Source organism: Bos grunniens, chromosome 5 (genome assembly GCF_055505025.1).
Source record: "Bos grunniens cultivar Pamir isolate PY7600 chromosome 5, Bosgru_T2T1.0, whole genome shotgun sequence".
NCBI lineage: Eukaryota > Metazoa > Chordata > Mammalia > Artiodactyla > Bovidae > Bos > Bos grunniens.
The window spans coordinates 101,508,272-101,532,664 of NC_141169.1; the positions used below are offsets into that span (position 1 = coordinate 101,508,272).

General features: G+C 39.9%; 2 protein-coding genes across 4 annotated transcripts; one reads left to right on the top strand and one right to left on the bottom strand.

Moving 5' to 3' along the window:
* Positions 1 to 737: 737 nt before the first annotated feature.
* Positions 738 to 24,174, bottom strand: LOC147372765 (C-type lectin domain family 2 member D11-like). Of its 3 annotated transcripts, none has more exons than XM_086402018.1 (6): positions 20,561 to 24,174; positions 13,326 to 13,454; positions 11,858 to 12,033; positions 11,177 to 11,283; positions 9,518 to 9,628; positions 738 to 1,043 (listed from the first exon to the last, which is right to left on the bottom strand). In XM_086402018.1, the coding sequence occupies exons 1-6, from the start codon at positions 20,637 to 20,639 to the stop codon at positions 1,022 to 1,024; spliced, it is 624 nt and encodes a 207-aa protein (XP_086258144.1). In that variant the 5' UTR covers positions 20,640 to 24,174; the 3' UTR covers positions 738 to 1,021. The 3 variants fall into 3 exon arrangements, with proteins under 3 accessions (XP_086258144.1, XP_086258145.1, XP_086258143.1); XM_086402019.1 differs by having other exon boundaries at positions 738 to 1,035; positions 9,513 to 9,628; XM_086402017.1 differs by having other exon boundaries at positions 738 to 9,628.
* Positions 16,769 to 20,535, top strand: LOC147372766 (killer cell lectin-like receptor subfamily B member 1). The gene is made up of 3 exons (XM_086403676.1): positions 16,769 to 16,838; positions 16,908 to 17,062; positions 17,452 to 20,535. Exons 1-3 carry the CDS (start codon positions 16,769 to 16,771, stop codon positions 17,569 to 17,571), a joined length of 345 nt encoding a protein of 114 aa, XP_086259802.1. The 3' UTR covers positions 17,572 to 20,535.
* Positions 24,175 to 24,393: the final 219 nt, after the last annotated feature.

Consider the following 24,393-nt stretch of genomic DNA (forward strand, 5'->3'; position numbering starts at 1 on the left):
GGTCATAACAAACACCCTCTTCCAACAACACAAGAGAAGACTCTATACATGGACATCACCAGACGGTCAACACCGAAATCAGATTGATTATATTCTTTGCAGCCAAAGATGGAGAAGCTCTGTACAGTAAGCAAAAACAAGACCAGGAGCTGACTGTGGCTCAGATCATGAACTCCTTATTGCCAAATTCAGACTGAAATTGAAGAAAGTAGGGAAAACCACTAGGCCTTTCAGGTATGACCTAAATCAAATCCCTTACGATTATACAGTGGAAGTGAGAAACAGATTTAAGGGCCTAGATCTGATAGATAGAGTGCCTGATGAACTATGGAATGAGGTTCATGACATTGTACAGTGCCGGGGACCAGCCCCGGCTGATCCAGGGTATTCGAAGGAGAGACGGCATAGGCGAGGATCAGGATACGATAGCTTCAATTAGATATTAATTAAAGATATAAAGAGTAATAGAATAAGGATAGCTCAGTAGGAAAATTCAGTGGAGAAAAGAGGCTGAGTAGCTTGGTTTACGCGGGGGACCAATAAAACTTCAAGACAAGAAGCTTGCACCACTTACGTAGGCCGCAGGCGTCCTTCCGTTCTCCCGAAGGAGAGGAGACACTGAGGCCTCCCCGGTCGGATCTTAGAAGCCCAGGCATAATTAGTAAGCATGGTGGGTTCCGCGCTCCAGATGGAGACTCAACCAGAGTGAGAGAGAGAGCGACATGGGGAGACCAGTATTTCGAGAAACTGATCCCAATTCTTTATTTTCCAGAGTCTGTTTTTATACACTGAGATGTTATACAAAAGTCACGTGGGGACAGCAGTCCTGACTTTTATTAAAGTCAGGTGCTTCACACAAATGTATACAGAGGTCTTAGGGGTATTACATCATCTTCTGGCCAGGGGGGCCTGCTGACAATTTACGACCCTCTCCTTGTGACAGCGGTCAGTCAATCAGGACACTTATTTCTCCAGGGCTGATTATTCTCAAAAGAGACGCCATCCAAATAAAGTTACATTCCTACAGGGTGAGGGTGTAGTGGGTTTTAGTTAAGGAAAGAATTTACTTAGCCTAAGGTCTAACGTGATTAATATCAAAGGTTAATACTTATTTCTTCTATATATTCATTAATGTGTGTAAGGGCAGGGGATGTGGAGACGTAGCAACAAACATTGGCTCAACAAATGAAAAACCCTTCACCAACACAATTTCTAATCAGCCCATTATACTTATAGTTTTCTAACTTTTCTAAAGAACCTGTTTTTAGAGGATTTAAAGCATCTTGTGCCTCTCACGGTTGGGAGGCTGTGAGCAATCACATGTGGCCGGAGGAGCCTGTCAGGCAGGCTAGAGAACCTTCAGAGGAGTTTGTAGGTTAAAACACTCTTGTCACACCCAAGAGTTTTTATTGACTGGAGCTCTAGGTTAACTCCTTCTCCGAAAGAGGTGGTGGGGGACAGCCCCCCGTAAAGTCAGAGGTGTAGGTGAGAGCACAAAGTAGTAAAGTAGGCAGGCTCTGGTTATGGGGGTAGATGCTCGAGGAGTTCCAGGGGGACTCCTGAGGCTCGATCCCGCCTTTGCGTATGTCGAGCCTCCTTCCTCATGACCTTTGTCACGGGCGGAGTACCTCACTCTGGCCCCCAACAGTACAGGAGACAGGGATCAAGACCATCCCCATGGAAAAGAAATTCAAAAAAGCATAATGGCTGTCTGGGGAGGCCTTACAAATAGCTGTGAAAAGAAGAGAAGCGAAAAGCAAAGGGAAAAAGGAAAGATATAAACATCTGAATGCAGAGTTCCAAAGAATAGCAAGAAGAAATAAGAAAGCCTTCTTCAGTGATCAATGCAAAGAAATAGAGAAAAACAACAGAATGGGAAAGACTAGAGATCTCTTCAAGAAAATCAGAGATACCAAAGGAGCATTTCATGCAAAGATGGGCTCGATAAAGGACAGAAATGGTATGGACCTATCAGAAGCAGAAGATATTAAGAAGAGGGGGCAAGACTACACAGAAGAACTGTACAAAAAAGATCTTCACAACCTAGATAATCACGATGGTGTGATCACTGACCTAGAGCCAGATATCCTGGAATGTGAAGTTAAGTGGGCCTTAGAAAGCATAGCTATGAACAAAGCTAGTGGAGGTGATGGAATTCCAGTTGAACTATTCCAAATCCTGAAAGATGATGCTGTGAAAGTGCTTCACTCAATATGCCAGCAAATTTGGAAACCTCAGCAGTGGCCACAGGACTGGAAAAGGTCAGTTTTCATTCCAATCCCAAAGAAAGGCAATGCCAAAGAATGCTCAAACTACCGCACAATTGCACTCATCTTGCACGCTAATAAAGTAATGCTCAAAATTCTCCAAGCCAGGCTTCAGCAATATGTGAACCGTGAACCTTCCTGATGTTCAAGCTGGTTTTAGAAAAGGCAGAGGACCCAGAGATCAAATTGCCAACATCCACTGGATCATGCAAAAAGCAAAAGAGTTTCTGCTTTATTGACTATGCCAAAGCCTTTGACTGTGTGGATCACAATAAACTGTGGAAAATTCTGAAAGAGATGGGAATACCAGACCACCTGATACCTCTTGAGAAATCTGTATGCAGGTCAGGAAGCAACAGTTAGAACTGGACATGGAACAACAGACTGGTTCCAAATAGGAAAAGGAGTTGTCAAGGCTGTATATTGTCACCCTGTTTATTTAACTTATATGCAGAGTACATCATTAGAAACACTGGGCTGGAAGAAACACAAGCTGGCATCAAGATTGCCAAGAGAAATATCAATAACCTTAGATATGCAGATGATACCACCCTTATGGCAGAAAGTGAGGAGGAACTCAAAAGCCCCTTGATGAAAGTGAAAGTGGAGAGTGCAAAAGTTGGCTTAAAGCTCAACATTCAGAAAACGAAGATCATGGCATCCAGTCCCATCACTTCATGGGAAATAGATGGGGAAACAGTGGAAACAGTGTCAGACTTTATTTTTCTGGGCTTCAAAATCACTGCAGATGGTGACTGCAGCCATGAAATTAAAAGATGCTTACTCCTTGGAAGGAAAGTTATGACCAACCTAGATAGCATATTCAAAAGCAGAGACATTGCTTTGCCAACAAAGGTTCACCTAGTCAAGGCTATGGTTTTTCCTGTGGTCATATATGGATGTGAGAGTTGGACTGTGAAGAAGGCTGAGCGCCGAAGAATTGATGCTTTTCAACTGTGGTGTTGGAGAAGACTCTTGAGAGTCCCTTGGACTGCAAGGAGATCCAACCAGTCCATTCTGAAGAAGATCAGCCCTGGGATTTCTTTGGAAGGAATGATGCTAAAGCTGAAACTCCAGTACTTTGGCCACCTCATGCGAAAGGTTGACTCATTGGAAAAGACTCTGATGCTGGGAGGGATTGGGGGCAAGAGGAGACGGGGACGACAGAGGATGAGATGGCTGGATGGCATCACTGACTCAATGGACGTGAGTCTGAGTGAACTCCGGGAGTTGGTGATGGACAGGGAGGACCTGCATGCTGCGATTCATGGGTTCTCAAAGAGTCAGACACGACTGAGCGACTGATCTGATCTGATGTCTGTTTTTTTAGGGAGTATATGGAATAACTATTCCTTCCTCTCAATTTCATTGTAAACCTAACACTTCTGTAAAAAATTCTTTTTTAAATAGTTATCTACTTTCTATTTGGATTCTTTATTACTGAGTTTTGAGAGTTCTTTATACATTCTAGTCACTAGTTCTTTGTCTATGTGCAAATTTTTCTCCCAGTTTCTAACTTGTCTTTTCATTCTCTCCTCAGGGTATTAGGCAAAAAAAAAAAAATAGTTTTGATGAGATCTAGTTTATTAATGTTTTCTTTTATGAATCATGTTTTTGGTGTCAGGTTTAAGAATTTAGTGAAGTGAGAGTGTTAGTCACTCCATCATGTCTGACTGTTATGACCCCCATGGACTGTAGCCAGCCAGGCTCCTCTGTCCATGGAATTCTCCAGGCAAGAATACTGGAGTGGGTAGTCATTCCCTTCTCCAGGGGATCTTCCTGACCCAGGGATCTAGCCCACGTCTCCTGCATTGCAGGCAGAATCTTTACCATCTAAGCCACCAAGGAAGCCCAAGAATGTATTGCCTAGCTGTGTATCCAAAAGATTTTATCCTATATTTTTTTCTAAAAGTTTTCTAATTTTATATTTTAGATTTAAGCCTAGAGTCCTTTTGGGGGCTAATACTGGTTTCAGATGTAAGGTTTAGGTCAAAGTTCATTTTTTAAATTTTTGGCTAGTGGATGCCCAAGTCCTCCAAATCATTTAGTTACTGAATTGCTTTGATACGCTTGTGAAAATTTAATTGGTCATATTTGCAACGGTCTATTTATTGGTTCTCCATTCTGTTGTATTAATCTATGTGATCAGCACTTTGCCAACATTGTATAATGTCCTTAAAAATATAGTAAGACTTAACATCATATAAAATGATTCCTCCCAGTTTTCTCTTCTTTTTCAAGGTTGTTTTGTTATCCTAGGCCCTATATCTTTCCATCTGAATTCAGAAATAAGTTTGTCTATAGTCTATGTCTATGAAAATCCTGCTGGATTTTGAAAAAAAGTTGCATAAAACCTATAGATCACTTTGAGAAAAACTGATATTTTACTACCAGTTAAGTCTTCAATGGACTGGTTCAAAATTGGGAAAGGAGTACACCAAGGCTGTATATTGTCACCTTAGCTTATTTAACTTGAGTACATCAGGCAAAATGCCGGAGTGGATGAACCACAAGCTGGAGTCAAGATTGCCAGACATATCAACAATCTCAGATATGTAGATAATACCACCTTAATGGCAGAAAGCAAAGAGGAACTAAAGAGCTATTTGATGAAGGTGAAAGAGGAAAGTGAAAAAGCTGGCATAAAACTCAAAATTCACAAAACTGAGATCCTGGCAACTGATCTCATCACTTCATGGCAAATAGATGGGGAGAAAATGGAAACAGTGGCAAATTTTATTTCTTGGGCTCCAAAATCACTGCAGACAGTGACTGCAGCCATGAAATTAAAAGACACTTGCTTCTTGGAAGAAAAGCTGAGAAACCTAGACAGCATATTAAAAAGCAGAGACACCACTTTGCTGACAAAGGTCTACATAGTCAAAGTTATGTTTTTTCCAGTAGTCATGTATGGATTATGTGAGTTGGATCATAATGAAGGATGAGCACCAAAGAATTGATGCTTTTGAATTGTGGTGCTAGAGAAGACTCTTGAGAGTCCCTTGGACATCAAAGAGATCAAACCAGTCAATCCTAAAGGAGATCAACCCTGAGTATTCATTCGAAAGACTGATGCTGAAGCTGATGCTCCAAACTTTGGCCACCTGATGCAATGAGCCAACTCAATGAAAAAGACTCTGATATTCTGCAACATTGAGGGCAGGAGGAGAAGGGAGTGACTGAGGATGAGATGGCCTGGATGGCAACACCAACTCAGTGGACATGAGTTTGAGCAAACTCAGAAAGACAGTGAAGGACAGGCAAGCCTGGCATGCTGCAGCCCATGGGATCACAGAGTTGGACACAACTTAGTGACTGAACAACAGCAACAACAAAGCCTTCAAATCCACAAGTACAGTCTTCAGCTCCATGTATCTAGTTTTGTTTCATTTTTTCACTGACATTTAAAAATTTCAGCATTCATATCCTGAAAATGTTTAAATTTTGTACATAAGTATTTCATTTCTTAGGAATGATTATAGATACTACTGTGTTTTTCATTTGTTCCCAGGTTAACTATTAGTATATAAAATCTGATTAATTTTTTGTGTCTTGGACTTGTATCCTGTAATCTTGCTGGGCTCACTCATTAATTCTAGGAGGCTTTTCTTTTTTATATTTGGGGGAGGCAGTGACATAATTATATTATATGACCATGATTACCCTTAGGAGTTTGGGTGGTATACTGAGAATAAAGGAGAAGTCATTAAAATATTTTATGCAAAGGAGTGACCAGATCACACTTTGGATTGGAATAATCCCTCTGGTTATAAGATAAAGAATGAAGCAAAATAAATTTAAAGAGGAAGAATGGGTAAGTCTCAAATCATGTAGATGTGTTTCTGTGTAATTTTACAAGCTTGTTCCTACATGATGTTTGAATGATTAATTCAGTCAGTAGTGATTTCCACTGACGTGTCAGAAACTGATTCATTCCATTCCTTGACTTTCTGCTAGCACCAGCAGGAAAGTGTCAATGGACTTGTCATCTCTTAGACGTTCCAGAATAATTGCTGTTATTTTCAATTTTATTTCCATAGAGCAATGATGGAAGAAAGCTATTTATTGGCCCTCCCTTGTGGCCCAGTGGTTAAGAATCTGCCTGCCAAGACAGGGGACACAGGTTTGATCCCTGGTCTGGGAGGATTCCATCTGCCTTGGGGCAACAAATCCTGTGCACCATAATTATTGAGCCCTGGTGCCCTAGAGCCCACTTTCTGCAACAAGAGAAGCCACTGCAGTGAGAAGCCCACATACCACAACTAGAGAGTAGCCCCATACTGCAACTAGAGAGGAGCCTATCCAGTGAAACTAGTAATTGTATTTATTTTTCATGTGAAGAAACTCTGCTTTCAGTGGCTATTTAATTTATAAAGTTCATAGCTAAAAGATGGAATGTATGCTTTAGATACATGGCTTGAAAACTAGTTTGTGAAAGAATACTAAGTCGGTTAGGGTCACAATTTGACTCAAACATCATTTGTAAGCTAATCACATCAAGTTTATCAACACAAAATCTATTAATTGATTTACTTTATCTTCCAGATTTCTGTGGAAATGTAGCTTTCTTTATTAAAAAAAGTAGAAGAAACCAAGAAAATAGGAAAGAATCTTATAGTGTGGACAGCATTTTATATTCACAGGTATGTTTATATCATATTCAGTATTTGAGGCATTATACTAGCCTCTGAGAATATAGAACTGAGCTAGATGTAGTCTAGGCATCTTAGAAAACCTGAGGCAAAATGATTGTAAGACAATAAAAAAATAAAACGAAGATACAATCTCAAGTATGTATAAAAATATAAGTATACAATATATAAAAATAAATACAAAACTAAATATTGTCAAAGTTGCATAGAATCACAAAGCCTCGGGTTCTGCAGTGTCTGCCATGCCAAGCCAAGTGATTACAGTTGTGGCCGACTCTTTGCAACCCCATCAGGGAACTCTGTCCATGGGATTCTCCAGGCAAGAATAATGGCATGCATTGCCATTTTCTTCTCCAGTTCTGCAGTCCATGGGGTTGTTAAAAATTCAGTCATGACTAGGGGACTGCACAACAAGAAGAAACTGATAAGACAAACATCCTAAGATATCACCTATACATGGAATCTAAAAAACGGTACAAATGAACTGATCTACAAAACAGAAATAGAGAAATCAAACTTCTGGTTACCTGGTGGTAAAAGAGTGGAGAGGGATAAATTGGGAGATTGAGATTGACGTATAAACACAACTCTCTACAAAAGAGATAACTGGCAAGGACATACTATATTGCACAGGGAACATTACCCTATACTGTGTGAATTCCTATAGGGGAAATAGTCTATAAACAGTGCACACATGTACATGCATAGCTAATTCATTCTGCTGTATACTTGAAATTAACACAATTTTAGGAAAAGGCAATGGCACCCCACTCCAGTACTCTTGCCTGGAAAATCCCTTGGACGGAGGAGACTGGTAGGCTGCAGTCCTTGGGGTCGCTAAGGGTCGGACACAACTGAGTGACTTCACTTTCACTTTTCACTTTCATGCATTGGAGAAGGAAATGGCAACCCACTCTGGTGTTCTTGCCTGGAGAATCCCAGGGATGGGGGAGCCGGGTGGGTTGCCATCTATTGGGTCGCACAGAGTCAGACACGACTGAAGCGACTTAGCAGCAGCAGCAGCAGCACAATTTTTACTGGAGTATAGTTGTAAATCAAAATTTTTTACAAAAGAAGAAACTGAGAAATATACAAGTGAGATGGGAGAAATGGAAGTATTGGATTGGCCAAAAAGTTCATTCATGTTTTTCCATTCCATAAGATCTTATGGAAAAACTGGAAGAAACTTTTTGGCCAACCAATAACACAGAAAGAGAGAATGCATTATAAATTGCTATTTCATCCTTTGGGGGACTCATCAGTACAGTGTAGCTAATGCTGTAAAAATTTAAAACATTTTGTTTCTTAAAACTCAATAATATGTAACAGTTCTGAGATGTGGGTATCACAGCCTTCATTAGTATAAGTATTTAACTATTTGTGATTTAAGTGGGATAAAAGCAGGGTGTTTTAAATCTAGTAAAGTTAAATAAAAAATTGATATTTATATACATTTATTTACACACTGTAATTAAAAACATGAACACTGAGAATAAGTGTAAAAAGCTTTTTTTCAGTGTTTCAAATTCTGTTTTAAAATACGAAATCTAAAAGAAATGTTAGCCCTGGTAATTTTTTAAAACTTCATTTGGCTGCACCACATGTTAGTCATGGCACATGGGATGTTCAATTTTCCTTGCAGCATGTGGAATCTTTTCTTTTTTGCCACTTTCTGTGATTTTTTTTTTTCTTTTTTCTGCTTTTTGCGTTAAAGAGTTGTTGTTTTTTTTCCCCATTGGAGTATAATCCCATATGGTGCAACTAAAGATTCCATGTGCTGTACAGCTGATTCACTTTGTTGTACAGCATGTGGGAATCATTAGCACATGAGACCTTCTAGTTGTGGCATGTGAGATCTAGTTCCCTGACCAGGGGTCAAACCCAGACCCCTTGCATTGGGAGCATGGAGTCTTAGCCACTGGACCACCAGGGAGTCCTTAGTCTTAGTGCTTTTGAAAATTTCCCTATATATCTGTAACTGATAGTAAGAGAATTTTGAATATGTTAACCAGTTATAAAGTTCTCATTAACATTTTGTATGGTTTCAGCTATCATAGTCATTTTTATGGTCCCATGTTTGCAAAGAAAAGTGCTGTCTATGTAACAAAAGAGGAATTCATTCATATTTTTTGTTTGGTCGCTAAGTCATGTCCAAATCTTTGTGACCCCATGGACGGCAGAATGTCAGGCTTCTCTATCCATTCACAGTTATCGGGTTCAAATAAAAGTATCAACTCATATTATTCAACTCCTGGAGGAGGACATGGAAACCTACTCTAGAATTCTTGCCTGGAGAATCCCAAGGACAGAAGAGCCTGGTGGGCTACTGTCCATAGGGTCACAAAGAGTCAGATACAACTGAAGCAACTTAGCACATACAATATTTAATACTTAGAATTATGCTCTTCCAAATCCCTGTATCATTCAAGAATAGCTTATTTCTTCGCTGTTAGCAAATATTATAGATCAATTTTGATGATAAATTTTCAGCAGATCAGGCAGTACAGCAGCAACTATATATAGTAATTTATAATGCATCTCTTGGAAATGGTGTGTGAAATTCCCTAAAAGGGTCCTGAAGTATTTAAGGATATGGAGACATTACTATTTGTCTTGCTGCAAATCCTTTTTCTAATTACGTATCTCTTGCCACTACTAACTCCAGAGTCAGTCAGGTAGGCACATTCTCCAGTTCCTTGGATGACAAATCTAAAACCAAACACAAAAATATTAAAAAGCACAGGTTGGACATCTGCATTCTTTCCTCCTCATATTCTTCCACACCCCCACTCCAGGTATTTTTAATGTGAACCAGAGAAAAGTGAAAATCTGTCTTCATATGGCTTCTTAGTATAATATATATACATCATTTTTGTATTTAGTTCCTTATATACTCTCATACTCCCTACCTGAATATCAGATTATCATCACCCATCCCAAATCCAGTTATGTTGTTGACTAGTTATTTAGCGCTTGCTGTTGCAGCCAAGTGAACTGCTGCCATGGGTGGAGATAAAAGACATTTGCATATATTGAAATATAGGGAAGTCATTCTGGCTTACACATGAGTAAACTTGAATTTTAGGCCATCTATAACAGCCTGTTTGTGGCCTATCAAACATATATTCTACTTTTGCTTTAATGACGAAAGAAAAGGGTACACTGACCAGAAATAAAAAATGTCCATGTTAAAAATAAAAATTAAATGTCTCTCTTCTGGGGACACTAGTGCTGGTCCTCCCTCAATGATAAGACTCCCTTCCCAGGTGCCAAGGCCATACTGACCCGCTCTGTATGTGCTGGTCTATTTTTTTCATTTGGATTCATGTTGATGTATGGCAAAACCAATACAATAGTGTAAAGTAATTAACCTCCAATTAAAATAAATAAATTTATATTTTTTAAAAAAAGAAATATCCTTGAAATCTTGAAGGAATGTGACCCTGACTTGTTTAATGTTCTCTCTTCTGACAAAATATAAAACTGGGCTAGAAACCCTGTTTCTCTGAAGCAGTTTCTCAGAGTGATCTGGGAGGTGGGCTTCCAGGCTAGTCCTCAGCTTGGCTCAAATAAAACTCTTCTCTATTCTTTTAGTTTTGATCATTTATTAATTATTTTCATTGGCATTCAATGAAGATGATTTTCAGTGTTCTCTTGACCTGCTTCATAAACATATGAAAATAAAATTATGTACTTACTAGTAAATTCTTAAATGGGCTTGGCTTTGATTGAGGGAAGCTATTGCCCCTTTTTATTCTGTCTGCTCCAGTGTAATGGTTACAGTTAAGACCTCTCCACTGAAGTGTTCAGATACTAAGTTTCTTCCAGGGATAAATTATCACAGGAGGGATTCCCTCTGGGTCCCTGACAACATACCTTTTAGGAATAACACAGCAGCTGGCAGAGTGGACTGAGGGTCTGTGGATACCAATTCTTCAGTGGCTTTCCAAGACTATAGGACCCCAGAGTACCTCAGCTGCTCTCTCTACATTCTAAATATGGATTTCAGCACAGTTTAAGTCAGTGCGTGAAAGCAGAAGAACTATGTCTAATGTCATCATCATGCTAAAGACTTCAATTGAAAACATGATATGTAAACTTTTCCCAAAGGCACTGCTAATAAACAGAAGAGCATACAAAGGACTTCTATTTCTTACATCATAGTGCAGGAAACTTTCCATGATATGAAATTTACATTCCCATAAATACAACTCACACCCATAACTACATAGAATAGAAGGCAGCCTAAAAACTTACGGGACATTAAGTTTAGAGTTGTCTGTCCACTTCCAAGCATGATGTGATGATTCTCTGCTAAGGCCAATCCAATAGTCAAAAATGTCTTTGTATCTTGTCAGAAAGTTCTATTATAAAACACAGAAAGCAAAAACACATGTCTCCTTCATTTTACCCTTGAGTCCTCTTCCCCCCAGCCTTCTCTCGTTGGATGACAGCCTGGTAAGATTGAGAAGCTTAGACATTGAAGGGAGAAGACTAGTCCCCAGTTCTCAGCTTAAGTCACCCAAATGTGTCTGATCCTAAATTACATTAAAGTGATCACACATCTCAATTTGACTGGGAAAGTCCCAGGTTATGCCTGTGGTTCCAACATAATATTGTCACTTTCACTCCCCAAGATGTCCCAGTTTGGATGATAAATTACAGGATTACCATACTTCTTTTTTTTACAATGGGAACAATATATCTAATGTGAAGGTTAACTATGAGGATTACATGAGAGAATGTGTCTAATTTGTCTCACAGGTTTCCAGGCAGAGAACATGCCCAAGAAATATCAGGCACTAATATGCACTCCAAGGCCCCAAGTCTGCCTGGAATGGGATCCTTCCTCTTCTTTCAGCTGTCACCCTGTGCGGCCTATATCCTTCTCAGGGGCTAAGTATTTAACAAAGAACATGATCCAAAAATATTCCTTACCAGCTCCTCCTCAGTTTCAAACTGAGCAAGAACAGCTCCCACTGAAGTACAGGATATCTGACTCAATGTCCAATTCTCTGAGTCTTCAGAAAAATAAAAACACTTATTCCCAAATCCAATCCATCCTTTTGGGCAGGTGACATACACAACTTGTAAGTCTGTCTCTCTGCTTCTCACTAAAAGTTGGACAGACACAGTGAAGCATAACAAATAAATTTTCTCATCCCTTTTATCTATTTTTACACTTACCACCCTGAGGTCAGTCTTTTTTTACATATGTATATATACATATATACACGTGTGTACATGTATATGTAGGTACAGTATAACAAAATTCCAAAATGAGGGGTTTGAAGAAAAGCATGGCCAAAGAACAGCTAGACTCTTGTGCTTTCATGGCCTTGGCTAATAATCTTTTGCTTTTCTCAAAATCTGAACAGGGGCTACTTTCTATAGGTAGACTCTTAGAAATGTTTTCCAAGCCCAAATTTGTGTGTTTTTCTGAATGAATAGTTTTCCTTTATATGTATCTTGGCACCACCCACTACATAATTTTCTCTCATTTTACTTCCAGGAACATATTCTCAAGTGTATTTCTAATGCCTCTTAGAATGCTATCAGCCTTAGTCATTTATAAAATGTCAACTGTTACTCAATATTTGGAAATTTGATTGCACTTCACTGCTTGCCAAAAGAAGTCTTTTGAGGTCATTTTTCCTTTTTGGTTTCTGGGAAAATGGAATATTGAGATCCGTGATCACTTGCTGAGTACAAACTAGTGAAAGAGGCTTTTCCCAAGTGATTTTATTATATTGAGGATTTGCCTTAGAATAGAATGTTCTATGAAAACTATTATGTTAATAAATATACACATTACATAATTCTCAATGTAGCAGTCAAAATATTATTCTACAATGAAATTCAGATCATGGCATTCCTCTCCTACAATTTCCCTCTTCTTGATACCCGCTACTGCACTCAGATTAAAAGCCAGAGTTTTTACCTGGCTCATTAGGCTGTAACCTCCCTGACCCCCAGCCCGTTACTCTTCCTCATTCCCACCTTGCTTAAGCCTGTTACTTCCACCTCATTCCCTTCCTCCTTCAGCATGGAGGAAAGCCTCCATGCTGTTCCTCAAACCTGCCAGGAGATTCTTCCTTTCATTCTACTTGTTCCTGCCATCTGGAATGCTTTCCCCACATACCCAATGGCTTCTTCATCTCCTTCAAGTTTGCTGAAAAGTCGTTTTCTCAAGGAGGCTTGCCCTGGACACTTAACATTCAACTCAATCTGTTACCCTATATTATAATATCTGCATCTTCCTGCTGTTTATAGAATTGGAGTGTTTTGTTCACTGATACACCTCAAGCATTTCACACACCCTGGCACATAATGGAGCTCAATAAATATTTATTGACAATGTGAATGTGCAAAGAACATGGTACGGTTTGGAGAACAGGTAACTCACCTGCCAGAAGAATGGAAAGTGTCACCACATTTAGAGCTACAAGTATAAGAATAATCAGGATGCACCAGCAAAGCTTGGCAGGTGTAACAGAAGAGGTAATTGCTAGGCATTTCTTTTGGAGATCTTTGCCTGTAAATACAAATGTCATAATCTCAATCTCATGGAGGTATTAGAAAGAAAAACAAATTTATCACAGAATCAACACATAAAGTCTGCTGTACCTCACCTCCCCTATTGCCAAACTCTCTCACAAAAGGTCCATGTCCAGGACAGACAGCCATGGACATGGCCCCAAAGCGACTAGAGAGAAGAGAAACTGAAGCTTTTTCCCCTGGAGAGTCTTCCAGTTATTGGAAGAAGAGCTAATAAGAGAGTAAGAAACGAAAAGAGTAGAAATCAGAATGAAAACAAAACATACAAACAATCCAGATTTACCTCCATAAATAACAAATTTGGTTAGAAGTTCTGAGAAGAGCATTAGAAAATTAATCACTATAATTCATCATATTAACAGAATAAGAGAAGAGAAATGGATATGACCATGTCAATAAGTATGACATAAAATATGGAAAAACGTATGTCATCCAAAATAAAAAAGCCCAACAAATTATGAACTGAACTTTCACTTTTCATAGAAATAGGGCAGCTAACATGATACTTAATGGTGAAAAAGTGAAGGCCTTCCTCCAAAGGTCAGGAACAAGGCAGGGATGTCTGCTCTCACCAATCTAATTTAACATTTTACTGGAGTTTCTATGAGTGCCAATAAGGTAAGAAAAGTAAATAAGGCAAAAGTTTTTAACTTTTTTTTTTGCCTTTTTAAGGCAAAGAGATGAGAAAGAAGTGAAAATGTTTCTCGAAGTCACATCCACTCTCCTCCCAGTAGAAATACCAATTTGAAAAGTATCTGCACATTAAAAATACCTTCCCCAGAGCAAGGATCACCAGGTACACCCACCCCCTGCCTCATCCCAGCTCCTGTGTACTCTAGCAATTCCAGGCAGATAATGCAGCCTTAGACAGCTTCCACCCAGGGCTTCCTGTGGGCATCTAGGAGCCTAGGCTCCTGTCTCCCCCCTGCACCTGCCAACTCCAGCAGCTCCAGGTGGGGCTCCTGTGACACTTGGCTCCTGGTGAACTCTTGGGGACCAGGCCCCCAAAACCCTTCCCTCAGGACTGGGCAGTCCAGCAGAGAGAGAGAGACCCATTCCCCATGGGAAAAGGGGAGTAAAACAGCACCTGACTTCACTACACATCCCAGATCTGCCTTCCCCATCCTTCTGACTCCTGCAGCCCTGTGTGACTCCCTGCAGACTCACAAACCAAGGCCCCCCTCTCCCAGGTGCCTGCCAGCTCCAGTGACCCAAGTGACTCCTGTGACACCAGGTTCCCAGCAGGCTTCTGGGAACTAAGGCCTCCTTTCACCCTAGTGACTGCTGAATCTAGCAGCCCTAGGCAGCTCCTGTGACTTCCCTGTTGGCTGCCACCAATCAAGAAACCAACATAACTAGTCATTAGGGAAACAGTAAAATACAGTGAGCTGCCACAATATGTGCATCAGAGTGGCAAGTAAAACAAAATAACAAAACTAAGTGATAGGGAAGAAAAGATGCAAATGGAATTCTCATGAACTGTTGGAAATATAACTGTATAGCCACTTTGGAAAACAGCTTGGCAGTTAGGTGTGGTGAACATACCCTTACCATATGCCCTAGCAATCTAAGAATCCCTTGGTGTCTATGCAAGAGGAATGAAAACTTCCATTTACACAAAAACCTAGACTTGAATATTTATATTAACTTTATTCATTATCGGGCTTCCCTTGTGGTTCAGCTGGTAAAGAATCCACATGTAAATGCGGGAGACCTGGGTTCGACCCCTGGCTTGGAAAGATCCCCTGGAGAATGGAAAGACTACCCACTCCAGTATTCTGGCCTGCAGAATTCAATGGACTGTATAGTCCATGGGCTCACAAAGAGTCAGACACAACTGAGTGGCTTTCGCTTTACCTTTTTATTCATCATCACCAAAACTGACAACAATTCAAATATCCTTCAGCTGATAGAAAGATAAATAAATACCACTTGGTACTAGGAGAAAAGAAAAACTTGACTTTATATTCACAATTGCTCATTTCTTATTTTTCTTTGGCTTGTTAAATTTTAGTGAGGCTCACTCTCCCATCCAAATCCCCAAACTCTGGCTTGCCTGAAAATGTAAACAAGCTCTAAAAAGAGAAGTGAGATGCATCATAGCTCATGTGTGACCATGAGTTCGTGTCCCTGGCACAAAGTGGGAAGTGCTAACTTCAGGCTATCACCTACTCTTTACAGTTCATGCTCTCTTCCCCCACAAGTGTCCAACCCACTTCTTGACCTATTTATAAAATGAGGACCTTTTTTAGAGCATTTTTGCTATTGCAGGAGTCCTTGTAAATAATATCTCTCCTTCTTAAAACTACACTATTGATAACACAGTACAATATGGATGAATTTCAAATGCACGATGCTTAGTGAAAAAAGTCAGACTCCATCAACATTCTTCTAAAGCAAGAGTATAAGAAAAGATAACAGATCAGTTTTTATCAAAGGGTGGACAGAGAGGAAAGCAATGTTTACAAAGGTGTGGGTGCGGGCGGAACTGTTCTTTATAATGATCGTGATGTGACTACACAACTATATGTATTTGTCAAAACTAAAAGTGTATACCAAAAGGATGACTATTATTTTTTTATTTTTAATTGAAGGATAGTTGTTTTACAGTGTTGTGCTGGTTTCTGCTATATAACAGCATGAATCAGCTATAAGTATACATATATCCCCTCCCTCTTGAGCCTCCTCCCACCCTCCCATCCCACCCCTCTAGATCATCACAGAGCCCTGACCAAAGTAAGACCCTGATGCTGGGAAAGACTGAAGGAAGGAGGTAGAAGGGGATGACAGAGGTTGAGATGGTTGGATGGCATCACTGACTCGATGGACATGAGTTTGAGCAAGCTCTGGGAGTTGGTGATGGACAAGGAAGCCCCATGCTGCAATCCATGGGTTCACAGAATCGGACAAGACTGAGTAACTGAGTTGAACTGAACTGAATAGGCAAATATATAATTTAGCATTAGAGTGTTTTTATAATTTTTCTCCATGGTATTTGCCATTAACTTATGAATTATTATTTGCTTTCAAGTATTATTGTTTCAAGTGTATTTTTTAGATGATTTTGATACTGTTGTCCATGGAGTAGAAAGAACACTGGTGAGGAATTTAAGGAATCCTAGAAAGAGTTTTGTCTCTATCACCATCTGCGTGTGTGGACTTGAACAAGTTATTCTGTCTGTTAGTGTTTTAACTGGTCACCATTTTTCAAATCTTAGTAGCAGAATGAACAATGGTCTCAAAAGTGTCATAGTTATATTAAATTCTAAATACATAATTGTCCTCACAGCGATGATCAAAGTCTTTCCTGAATTTTTGACAACTAGTGCATGCGTGGTTAGTGTTAGTGGGGTGGGGACAGGTTAGAAACATAACATTTATTTCTTCTTCCTCTTTCTTACTTTATTGTTCCCCTTCTTTCTTACTTTAGAGAGACCAGTTCTGTTAACGTGCCCAATGCACTGGCAACAAATCCAAGATAAATGCTTGTATTTTCATGAATCTTCCAAATCTTGGAATGACAGTCCAGCTGACTGTTCCACAAGAGAATCCAGTCTACTGCTTATTCAAGATGGGGAAGAACTGGTAAATAATTAAGTAAAATACTTTAATACAACTTAGCACTGACTTCTAGCCACACCAAGATCTTTGTGCTTTAGCCTTAAGGGTTCTATGAAAATATCAACCTTGACTTCAAGAAGCTCACAATCTGAGAGACTAAATAGACATGTAAACAAGATAAATATAATTTAATGAATACAACAATATAAATATAAACATTTGTATATAGTAATATATAAATGAACAAATAGAAATATCACAAATAAGGATTAATTAACTCCAACAGGGAGTCAGGAAAAGCCTCTTAGAAGAGGTGATACTTGAACTGGGTTTCAGAGGATGAACATAAGAATGCAAACCAGCAACAGATAAACAGATTCAATATTCAGTCATTTCTTCTGTTTCATTTACAGAGACTCATACAAAACCTGATAAACAAAGAAGGAATTCTGTTTGGGATTGGATTAAATTTTACATTATCAGAGAAGAGCTGGAAGTGGGTAAATGGATCCTTTTTAAACTCTAATATGTGAGTTTTAGATAAGCTAATTTGAATATTCAATTTGCTTCCCACTAGCTATCCATTTTGCAGATGGTAGTGTATATATGTCCATGCTACTCTCTGTTTGTCCTACTCGCCTTCCCTTGTGTCTCCATTCCTGCCCTGCAAATACGTTCATCAGTACCATTTTTCTAGATTCCATATAGACGCATTAATATATGAGATCCAACCAGTCCATCCTAAAGGAGACCAGTCCTTGGTGTTCATTGGAAGGACTGATGCTACAGCTGAAACTCCAATACATTGGCCACCTCATACGAAGAGCTGACTCATTGGAAAACACCCTGATGCTGGGAGGGACTGGGGGCAGGAGGAGAAGGGGATGACAGGATGAGATGGCTGGATGCCATCACCGACTCGATGCACATGAGTTTGAGTGAACTCCAGGAGTAGGTGATGGACAAGGAGGCCTGACATGCTACGATTCATGGGGTCACAAAGAGTCGGACATGACTGAGTGACTGAACTGAACTGAATGATGCTTGCTTTTTAAATTTATTTATTTATATTAATTGGAGCATAATTACTGGTCTACTGGTTTTAACTTTTACTTTCATGTCCTAGAAAACTTATTTAACTTACAAGGACAGTTTAAATTTAAAAGAAAATAGATTTCACCTTTGTGCTGCTCAAGTAGTTTCGCCTACGTGGCTTAGGTAGTAAAACATCAACATTTGGCAAGAACTTTTGCTTTCATTAAGCATTAAGCACGAGCCCTGTGTTTCAGGAACCTCAATATCCGATTGTCCCAGATAAAAAGTAAAGTTCAGGGAGAGGGGAGAATGGGAGAAGAAAGAAGGAAATGCAAATTTTTAGCAGAAAATAGAAGTTCAGTAAAAGCTATAAAAAGTGTTCTTTATACTGGACTGAAGAACAAACATGCATAAGCTATGTTCTTTCTCTTTATCATCAAATTTAATATAAACTAAAAATGCTAAAGAATTTGCTGGTGGATAGATTTAGGTCCAATTCCTACTTTCAAACTCTACATCTGCTTTTAAATTATCAAAGATTAAAATTTTTAAAAATAGAAATAAATAAATTACAAAGGATCTATACACCAATAGTCTCAGTTTTTGCAGGTGACTTTTTAAAAATCAATAATTATTCATGATTTTATCAAAGTCTCTTTAGAGAACAATAAATTAATTCTCAGCTCCCAATTTGCACTAGTAGTAAAGAACCCACCTGCCAATGCAGGAGACATTAGAGACACGGGTTTGATCCCTGGGTCCAGAAGATCCCCTGGAGGAGGACATGGCAACCCACTCTAGTATTCTTGCCTTTAGACTCCAATAAACAGAAAAGACTGGTGTCCTCTTCCAGGGGATTTTCCAGACAAGAATACTGGAGTGGGTTGCCATTTCCTTCTCCAGGGAATCTTCCTGACCCAGGGATCAAACTTAGGTTTCCCGCATGCAGGCAGACTCTATACTATCTGAGCCACCAGGAAATCCCTTAATTTAACTAAAATGGTTATGTTTAAAAGGTGCTCATTTCATTTTTATGATCACTTCTGAAAATTTCTGGTAAGACACATTATATAAACTACTTTGGTAATGTATTCTAAGTAGGATGATATAAAGCTTAGCTGAAGATGTGCTATAATCAAAAGTCCAGAGAATGAAAAAAAAAAAAAAAGAGAGAGAGAGAGAACACAGAAGTACACCAGATCCCATGAGACAGAGAGAGACATAAAGCAAGAGAGAAACAGTGTATGAATGCTCAGTCACTTCAGTCAGGTCTGACTCTTTGTGACCCCATGGTCTATAGACCGCCAGGCTGCACTGTCCATGGGATTCTCCAGGCAAGAATACTGGGGTGGGTTGCCATGCCCTCCTCCAGAGGATCTTCCCCACCCAGTGATCAAACTTGCATCTCCTGAATTGCAGGCAGATTCTTTACCCACTGAACCACTTGGAAAAGCTGGAGAAAGCCAGAGGGAAAGACAAAGGGAAAGTCATTTGAACATATAAATGAGCCTCAATAGATTTCATCTGAAACACTTAACGATATCACTGAAAATCACATTTACCCTTAATTCCAAAAGAAAATTTTTCAGGACAGTTTTATCCCCAAGGGTAAGAAAATATACTTTTATATTTATTTAGATTTTTTTGGAACACAAAATTTTGACTTGTACTCATATTTCTTCCAGAAAATGTGACTACTCATTCAAAGCCCAGATCAAAAGTCACTTCACAAGTAAAGCCATCACCAATTCCCTAGGTTTTATTAAATACCTTGTAGTACAAATCGCATCAAATTGTAGTAACTCATTTGTCTGTCCCTGAGATGATGAAGCCCTGCAGGCAGAGTCTAAATACAATTTGTCTTTGTAGCTCTGTGTCTAACAAATAACAGATTCCAAATATATTATTATTAGTTTCAAACAGACTACAGCATAGGTGTCATGGTTAATTTTTTTTAACATATACATGTGTTTATTCTTTTTCAAATTCTTTTCCCACTTAGGTTGTTAAATAATATTGAGCAGAGTTCCCTGTGCTATATAGGAGGTATGGGTAACTTTTATTAGTTTATGTATTACAAAATTGTTAGTGTCTGTTTGCCATCCCTCTGGGATATAATCATCTGTTATTTAACATCATAATGTGAGTTGCCAGAATGCAAGTAGCCAGCAACCTGGAGAAAATACGAAGACTAATTAAAAACAAAACCCACAGACCATTTTTCTCTTAACCTCCTATAACATAATTCACTGTGCAGTAATATTTAAGTAACATATCCAGTAGCAGAATAACTAACATAACAATTACACACCTGCCCTCTCACCCACTTCTAGTCCCTCAAAACATCTCTCCTTCTATGGAGGTTAACTGTGAAGTACTGATACCTCTAAAGCACAATTTCTACTATGCTGTCAGTGATCAGTAGTATAAGAACTCTCCTCCCCAACTCCCGTTTTGTTTTGTCAAAGTTCATCAATTTAACCTTACCAGATCTCCACGCCTCTGTGTTCTCTCTATAGGTAGGGTCTGTCTCTAAGATTTTCAAAAACACCTCTGTTGATGTCATGTTTCTGTTTGAAAAAAAGGATTTGGTGGTACCTTTTCTCAGTAGTTGCAAAGCAGGAAATGTGAATTGAAAGGAACTTACTTTAACATTTGGCTGAAAAGAAACTAGCAACCTCTCAGTTTAGACTCCACCTCTTATTGCAAAAGAGCCTCTTGATGAAAATGAGTGAAAACGCTGGCTTAAAATTCAACATTCAAAACTCTAAGATTATGGCATCCAGTCCCATTATTTCATGGCAAATAGATGGGGAAACAATGGAAACAGTGACAGATTTTATTTTCTTGGGCTCCAAAATCATTGCAGATGGTGACTGCAGCCATGATATTCAAAGATGCTTGCTCCTTGGAAGAAAAGCTATGACCAAACTAGACAGCATATTAAAAAGCAGAGACATTACTTTGCCAACAAAGATCCATCTAGTCAAAGCTATGTTTTTTCCAGTAGTCATGTATGGATGTGAGAGTTGGACTATAAAGAAAGCTGAGCGCCAAAGAATTGATGCATTTGAACTGTGGTGTTGGATAAGACTCTTGAGAGTCCCTTGGATGGCAAGGAGATCAAACCAGTCAATCCTAAAGGAAATCAGTCCTGAACATTCGTTGGAAGGACTGTTGCTGAAGCTACAATACTGTGGCCACCTGATGTGAAGAACTTACTCATTGGAAAAGACCCTGATGATGGGTCTTTTCAGAAGGCAAAAGGGGAAAGGGGTGCCAGAGGATAAGATGGTCAGATAGTATCACTGACTCAATGAACATGAATCTGAGCAAACTCTGGAAGATAATGGAGAACAGAGGATCCTGGTATGCTACAGTCCTTGAGGTTACAAAGAGTTGGACGTGACTTAGCAACTGAACAGCATCATGTCACTACGTCACTGGGTGCAGACCTTCCAAAAATGTACATGTTTTTGTTGTTCAGTCACTCAGTCATGTCCAACTCTTTGTGACCCCATGGACTGCAACACGCCAAATTTCCCTGTCCTTCACCATCTCCTGGAGCTTGCTCAAACTCATGTCTACTGAGTCAGTGATGTCATCCAACCATCTCATCCTCTGTCATCCCCTTCTCCTCCTGCCTTCAGTCTTTCCCAGCATCAAGGTCTTTTCCAATGACTTGACTCTTCACATCAGGTGGCCATGTTTAGAGTCATCTCTTGTACTGTTGGAAATGTACATGAGGCAGGAGCTAAATGGACTCGGGGCTGTACAGCTGGACTTTGTCCCCTGTGGACAGGTATTCCAAGATAAAGAGGAGGAGGAGCTAAGCCCTGCCCAGAAATGAGATAGTACTTTTCTCATTCTCAAGGTCCAGAGGACCTTTCCAAGAATACACCTGCAGCAAGGCTCTTTGTGGATCAAAAAAGGAGTAATGTCAACCTGTCCACAGGCCTCTTCACTAGAAGCCATCTTGGCTAGGAAATGTGGGCACACACGTGGGAGGACACTGATATACACCAAATATGGACTCAGAATCAGCCAAAGCAAGACGTTTGGCCAAAGGAAACCCAGAAGAAAATCGCATAAAAGTGATTCAACTACCACAAGGACCCGACGCTCTGGGCTTGCCGGTGTGTGCCTATGCACACGTACTCTTTTCCCTCCTAATAAATGTTTCACTTGTTTCACTAGTTTTGGTTTCTCTGTGGAAATTCACTTTCTGGAAATGAATCCTAATGGCCAGGACTCAGCACTTGGCCTGACTTCAATCTCTGGCCAGAAACCAAAGTCCTGTTTCAAGTCCCTGCATGTTGAGGCCACCTAAGCTCAGACATATCTTCACAAAAACCTTTGCCTTTGTCTGTTCACGAAAAAAACAATAACAACAAGGAGACCTTAGAGGTAGCACAGCCTCAAGATAAAAGAAACTTATGTCCCTGAATTTCCACGTGGAAGAAAACTGCATTCTAACTAGAACCTCCTATATTTCACAGCTACATGAGTGATAAGTAAATATACACTGTGCTATCAATGAAATTCAGGAGGTTATCTATTGTAGCAGCTGTGTAATGTATCTAGTCAGAGTGGCAGCCTCATTTTTTCCATATTTTTTGCATTACTAATCACTTCTTATCCAGTCACCAAATATCTGCAGATTGTTTACTACTATGGTAGGTGCTGAGAAACAAAAGCTCTGCGAATTCTGATGAAGAGGATGAAGCAGGGACCTGGGTCTTGTGTGGGAGAGGTCTGGATGGATTTTCCAGAATGGCTGAGGCAAGATTAGTGTCTTCTCTGGTGTCTAGTCAAGACAGGGACATTTTAAAAGATTACGGTTTATAGTACCACTGAAAACTTGACAGAGCTAAGAGCAACAACAAATTGAAATTATAATAGAGTGATCATTATAATTATAATGAAGTGTTCAGCATACAAAAATAGAGTTGGAAGGAGAGGGTCTGATTTCAGAATTCAAGAACTAGAACTTCTTTGTATCTTGGTATTGTACCACACAAAAGGACAGAGCAACACCTGGCCATTCCTGTGGCCTCAAGATACCCCGAGAAATCTTGTTGTCACCCTCAAGATCTCCCTCCCTCCCTTTCCTGTGTTTGTGCAACCAATCCTTGCTTAACACACTTCACTTCTCATCAACTGAAGTTTTAATGCTTGAGAAACAAGCTCTGTAATGAACCCATGGCTTCTCACATTTAAAAAATTAAATAAACTTCCTCCTTTTTTTTAAGTGTGTCAGTCACAACTCAGAGCTACATCTGTATCTTCAAGCTGGGGCTCTCACAATCCAGCCAAAAAACGCCTCTTCTCAATCAGGTCTTTGTTTCTGAAATTTCAGTTAATAAAAGCAATACATTATGAAAATGGTGACACACTTAACCTGCATGACACCAGGAAGGGAGCCCTTTTTTTTTTTTTTTTTTTTTTTTTAACACACCCTTATTCTGTCAGCGGGAGTTTAAGGCTCTTCAGACAAAACGGAAAGAAAAGTCTCCCCAAGAACACTGGGACCTTTGTGTTTCTGGAAAGGAGCAGAATTCAGGCCGGTTCCAAAGGGATCTCAACTTTTCAATTAAGATACAATCCTGGGAGAGAGGCAGACGGAGACATAAAAAGGGGAAAGACCCTGAAACAGGTCACTAAGAACACCTGCTGCCCTCTCTCAGCCTTTCAAAGCCCTTAATCCCTAGACCGCAGAGCTTACCCTAAGGAATCTCCCAGTCACCCACTAAAGTTCTGCAAACTCCTATGAAGAGGGCGGCTTAGGCGCACAGCCATCTGGGGAGAAATCAAGTCAAATATTTTTCAAATCACGCAACTAGGCCAGATGTTCACCCCGTATTGGGACAGCCCTGGAGAGTTTGCAACCTGCTAGAGACCAAGAAGGCAATTTCTTCTTTCTCTTCTCCTCTCGGTAGCGGTTTCTCTTTCACTATGGCTTTGCTCTGGATCAGAAGTGGCCAAACGGGGGTGCGGCCTCTCAGGGCTGCGACCGCCGCCCTCTCCCGGTGCCTCCAGCTTACCTGTGGGGTGACCACATCCCTCTCCTCCTCGCAGATAGATCTGCGGCTATCTCCCACATCCAGGTCCCAACCGTCTGCCAAGGTCTAAAGGAGACACCGGATGCGGGGCCTGGAAAATTACGCCCATAGAGCGGATGGTACCCCAGATTGTACAAGATAACCCTCCCTCCCCCACCCTCCACCTTCTGCGCTCCACCCTAGATGTTACGCCCCACTTCCTGTGTTTCATTTCTCATGATGTGGAGGCAGAAAAGAAACTCAGAACACTTGAAAACA

Coding starts and splice junctions, on each gene's coding strand:
- LOC147372766 (XM_086403676.1), top strand. CDS start 16,769: ATGATCAAAGTCTTTCCTGAATTTTTGACAACTAGTGCATGCGTGGTT. Junction 16,839..16,907: donor TGTTAGTGGGGTGGGGACAG/GTTAGAAACATA, acceptor TTCTTACTTTAG/AGAGACCAGTTCTGTTAACG. Junction 17,063..17,451: donor TTCAAGATGGGGAAGAACTG/GTAAATAATTAA, acceptor TTTCATTTACAG/AGACTCATACAAAACCTGAT.
- LOC147372765 (XM_086402017.1), bottom strand. CDS start 20,639: ATGACATCAACAGAGGTGTTTTTGAAAATCTTAGAGACAGACCCTACC. Junction 12,034..13,325: donor ACTTTCCATTCTTCTGGCAG/GTGAGTTACCTG, acceptor TCCAACTTTTAG/TGAGAAGCAGAGAGACAGAC. Junction 9,629..11,176: donor AACTCTAAACTTAATGTCCC/GTAAGTTTTTAG, acceptor GTTTGGTTTTAG/ATTTGTCATCCAAGGAACTG.